General features: G+C 47.6%; 1 protein-coding gene across 1 annotated transcript in view; it reads right to left on the bottom strand.

Annotated features, from left to right (window-relative positions):
* LOC106809556 (inactive tyrosine-protein kinase transmembrane receptor ROR1-like) overlaps positions 1–3,778 on the bottom strand; it is a gene marked incomplete at its 5' end in the record, with an annotated part of 9,229 nt that extends 5,451 nt beyond the window's left edge. Inside the window, 2 exon segments of the mRNA XM_014812678.1 lie at positions 2,111–2,356; positions 3,679–3,778. Of these exon segments, the coding sequence (XP_014668164.1) occupies positions 2,111–2,356; positions 3,679–3,778 (346 nt within the window).
* Positions 3,779–4,137: the final 359 nt, after the last annotated feature.

The following is a 4,137-nucleotide window of genomic DNA, read 5'->3' as shown; positions in this document are numbered from 1 at the left end:
AACAGTTGCTCAAAGTCAGCAATATATTCTCAACAGTTGCTCAACGTCAGCAATATATTCGCAACAGTTGCTCAAAGTCAGCAATATATTCTCAACAGTTGCTCAACGTCAGCAATATATTCGCAACAGTTGCTCAACGTCAGCAACATATTCGCAACAGTTGCTCAACCTCGATCTTGCTCAACATATGTGCAACATATACTCAACATCAGCAACGAATACTTAACATATACTCAACAGTTACTCAACCTCGTCAACATATTCTCAACATATACTCAACCTCAGCAACAGATACTCAACATATACTCAGCAGTTACTCAATCTCTGCAACATGGCAACATATACGCAACCCTGACAACATATATGTAACCTTGACAACATATAATCAACCTTACCAACATAATTATACGCAACCTCAGTGTAGCGTGACCAGCTATTCAGCTATTAGCCTAACACTCACCTCCTATATGTTATGTTACCGAGTCATACGTTCGATTACACTCTGGACGTTCGATTTATCTCACTAGACATACAATTCGTGAGGTGAAAAATGATTCCGTAATTGCAACAACCACCACGCGACCAGTGGTTAGGTGATGTCAGGGGGAACGTTAGGAGGTTAACGACCGAAAAAAAGGTACATATGCCCGATTAAACATGTCGAGCGTTGCGACGAACACGTCATGCATGCAGTTAAAATGCCCATGTAATCAAGATTAATTAATGCGTGCTTATAATCACATCATGCCAGAGTGATTATCGATCATGATTTTGACGTACACGTCAATCATCATCGATCATTAGCTGCCCCGGATTTTAGATCAGGACTGATATCAAGACCGCACACACAACTCTGCATGAACGAGTGCACATGCGGCCTCATTGTTAAGCAATAAGCAGCTAGACTGCAAACAAGGACCAACGATAGAACCACATGCTGCCATGCAAAATTATCCCGTTTAGCTTCTCCTGAATGTTTTACAGAATTTTTATAGAAATATTTACAGAAATTTTGCTGCATATTAATGTTTTTTTTTAAATGTTTGTACAATATTAGGCGTGATGTTGCATTTATATCAGAGTGCTACATGCTACCAAGGCTTAGTACAATATCCCTCTGTACAATATTTCCCTTAGGCCTAGATCATATCAGGTGGACATAAGCATCTTATAACCTACTGATAATATCAGGAGTGTATATAATATATCTATACTATATCAAGAACGTATTAAGCATGCTTACTTAATTAATACGTACGCTCTTGAATATATATATATATCACTCACTCCAGATAATATTGGGCATATTGCTATTTTTGTTCGAGGAACAATGTCCTATAACCATACAGCAGGCGCGTGAATTCAGATCGAAGGCCAAACAGCTAGAAAACCAGAAAAGACATGTCTACACTAGACAGAAACGTACGTTGTGCGTTAGACAGAGCCTAGACCTAGTTAGCAGTGCGTCTCTACTTTTAAAACGTGCGACAGTAGCAGACCTGAGTGACTACAGAAGTGTTGTCATTAGTGAGTGTGAGGAGAGTCTATAGTGAGGAAGGCTCTCAGTCTCGCTCCTTGCACGCGCAAAGTGCCTTGTGACAAACGAAAGGAGAGGAACAGGGGACGTTTGAATGGGGAGAGATAGAAAGAGACGCAGAGCGAAGGTAGCAGCAGTAGCAGCAGCACCAGTAGCGGCAGCAGTAGCAGCAGCAGCACTACCCCCACCACCACCAGTAGCGGCAGCAGTAGCAGCAGCAGCACCACCGCCACCATCACTAGCAGGCAGTAGCAGCAGCAGCAGCACTACCCCCACCACCACGAGTAGCGGCAGCAGTAGCAGCAGCAGCAGCAGCACTACCCCCACCACCACCAGTAGCGGCAGCAGTAGCAGCAGCACCACCACCACCACCACGAGTAGCGGCAGCAGTAGCAGCAGCACCACCACCACCACCATCACTAGCAGGCAGTAGCAGCAGCAGCTCTACCACCACCACCACCACCAGCAGCAGCAGCACCACCACCAGCAGCAGCAGCAGCAGCAGCAGCAGCAGCAGCAGCAGCAGCCCAGGAGCAGCAGCACAGGAGCAGCAGATCCAGAGATCGAACCTACCACACTTGGGGATGTCGCACGCCTCCGTCCTCACGTTCTCGTTCAGTGTGAAGCAGTAGGGGGCGCTCTCGCGTCCGCCCGGGTTGCGACAGTAGCTGTGGCCGCCGCTCAGCTCCGGGTAGTCGGAGGCGGTGAGTAGATGCTGGTGCGGGTAGTTGGCCTTCCACTTCTGGCAGGGCAGGCCAGAGCGCGTGACACTCGCCGAGCCACGGTACGACTCGCCCGAGCCGTTGTAACAGGTGTGAGCTGCAGAGGGCGCGCGGGAAAACAGACGGCTGTGAGAACAACACCACACACAGAGAGAGAGAGACACACACAGGCACGCATACACACACACACACACACACACACACACACACACACAGAGGCACGCACGCTGACACGCACTCACACACACAGATACGTACACACGCACGCACGCACGCACGCACACACACACACACGCACTCCCACGTACACGCGCGCACACACACACACACACACACGCACGTACGCACACATACACACGCACGCACACTGACATAGGAGACAGTTATATCCTTACCCGCTGCCACCTACTACTACAGTAAAACCCGTGTTAGCGGACACCTCTGCAAAAAGGACACCAGTCCATATTTGCGTTTTCCTTGACAGGCAGGTATAAAGTGAAACCGCCTCCACGTAACGGACACCTGTCTATAAAGGCCACTTTTGGGAGTTTCCCCTTAGTGACCTTTATATAGAGGTACGACTGTATTTATATACTTAGTTGGTTATTTGCTGCCACCGCCTCCCTAGAACCAAGACGACCCGATAGTGAGATAAATGAACATGCTTGCTCGGGTGGCGTGGCGGGCTTGGCTTCTCTCCTCATTTACTTATACTCTATATTATTATGAATGATGGTGAAAACAGCATGAAAATGACAGTACACACAAGCACGTGCACACGAACGCACGCACGCACGCACGCACGCACACACACACACACACACACACACACACACATATATATATATATACTTATATACACGTACGCACTCATGCACTAAAATATTATCAGATGTGAATAATAATATATCTATTATTAAATCATCTATTATCATTCACTCCTGATATCATTGCATCAGCCTCATCCACTCAACAATTCAAACATTGCAATCAGCAGCTACAGTTTTTAAGCATCATAAGGTCGGCATGCGGGGGTCGCGTGGATGCATGCACCGCTTCAGTTAAGCGCACATAGAAGCACAGGTCAGCGCCTAAAGCAACAAGCCGTGCAGCAACTGACGCCCGCACGCACGCACGCACGCACGCACGCACGCACGCACGGACGCACCTACGAGCAGAATGACGACAACCTTGTATCGGCATCATGATCTGCTAGCTGGCACGGATCGACCAATGATGAATTCATGACGAATACAAATCACTATTACTACCGATTCAAAAACCATGCGACGGTGGACTAACAGCAATCAAAGCAACTAATTAGCACACGTTCTAAACGCGCGCGCAAAATAAAACATTCGTAAAACATTCGATTCGCCGCGTGTATGTATGTATGTACATGGCCGACGGGCTACTCACCCATATTAACGGGGTTGGCCTTCGGTATTCCGATGCGGATGCAATTATGTGCCTCAGGAGTACCGATGTCAGGCAACTCGGAGCAACGAGGTAAGATTACCTGAAGTGGGGGAAACAAAGTGCTATCGTCTTAAAATTATTCTGCACCTGCAAACTTCGATCACCGTTCACGAACTCGGTCATTGTCGCATTGTCTGTCGTATATTCTCCCACAGAGGAGTTCTCTTCGTATTTTTGTTCTTCTTTCTCTTCTTTCTCATCTTCTGCTACTGCTACTTCCTCTTTTTCTTCAATTTCTTCTTCTTTTTTTCCAGCGCATGCAAAGTTAGAATTTAGCCTGTCAAGAGGCCGATAATATACATAATAATCCCCTCTGCATCCTACCCCACCTTCCCCCTGCATCCTACCCCACCTTCCCCCTGCATCCTACCCCACCTTCCCCCTGCATCCTACCCCACC

The sequence above is a fragment of the Priapulus caudatus genome, unplaced genomic scaffold (assembly GCF_000485595.1).
Source record: "Priapulus caudatus unplaced genomic scaffold, Priapulus_caudatus-5.0.1 Scaffold363, whole genome shotgun sequence".
Lineage (NCBI taxonomy): Eukaryota > Metazoa > Priapulida > Priapulimorpha > Priapulimorphida > Priapulidae > Priapulus > Priapulus caudatus.
Note: the sequence above shows the minus strand (reverse complement) of the source record. Positions and strands in the feature narration are given on the sequence as shown.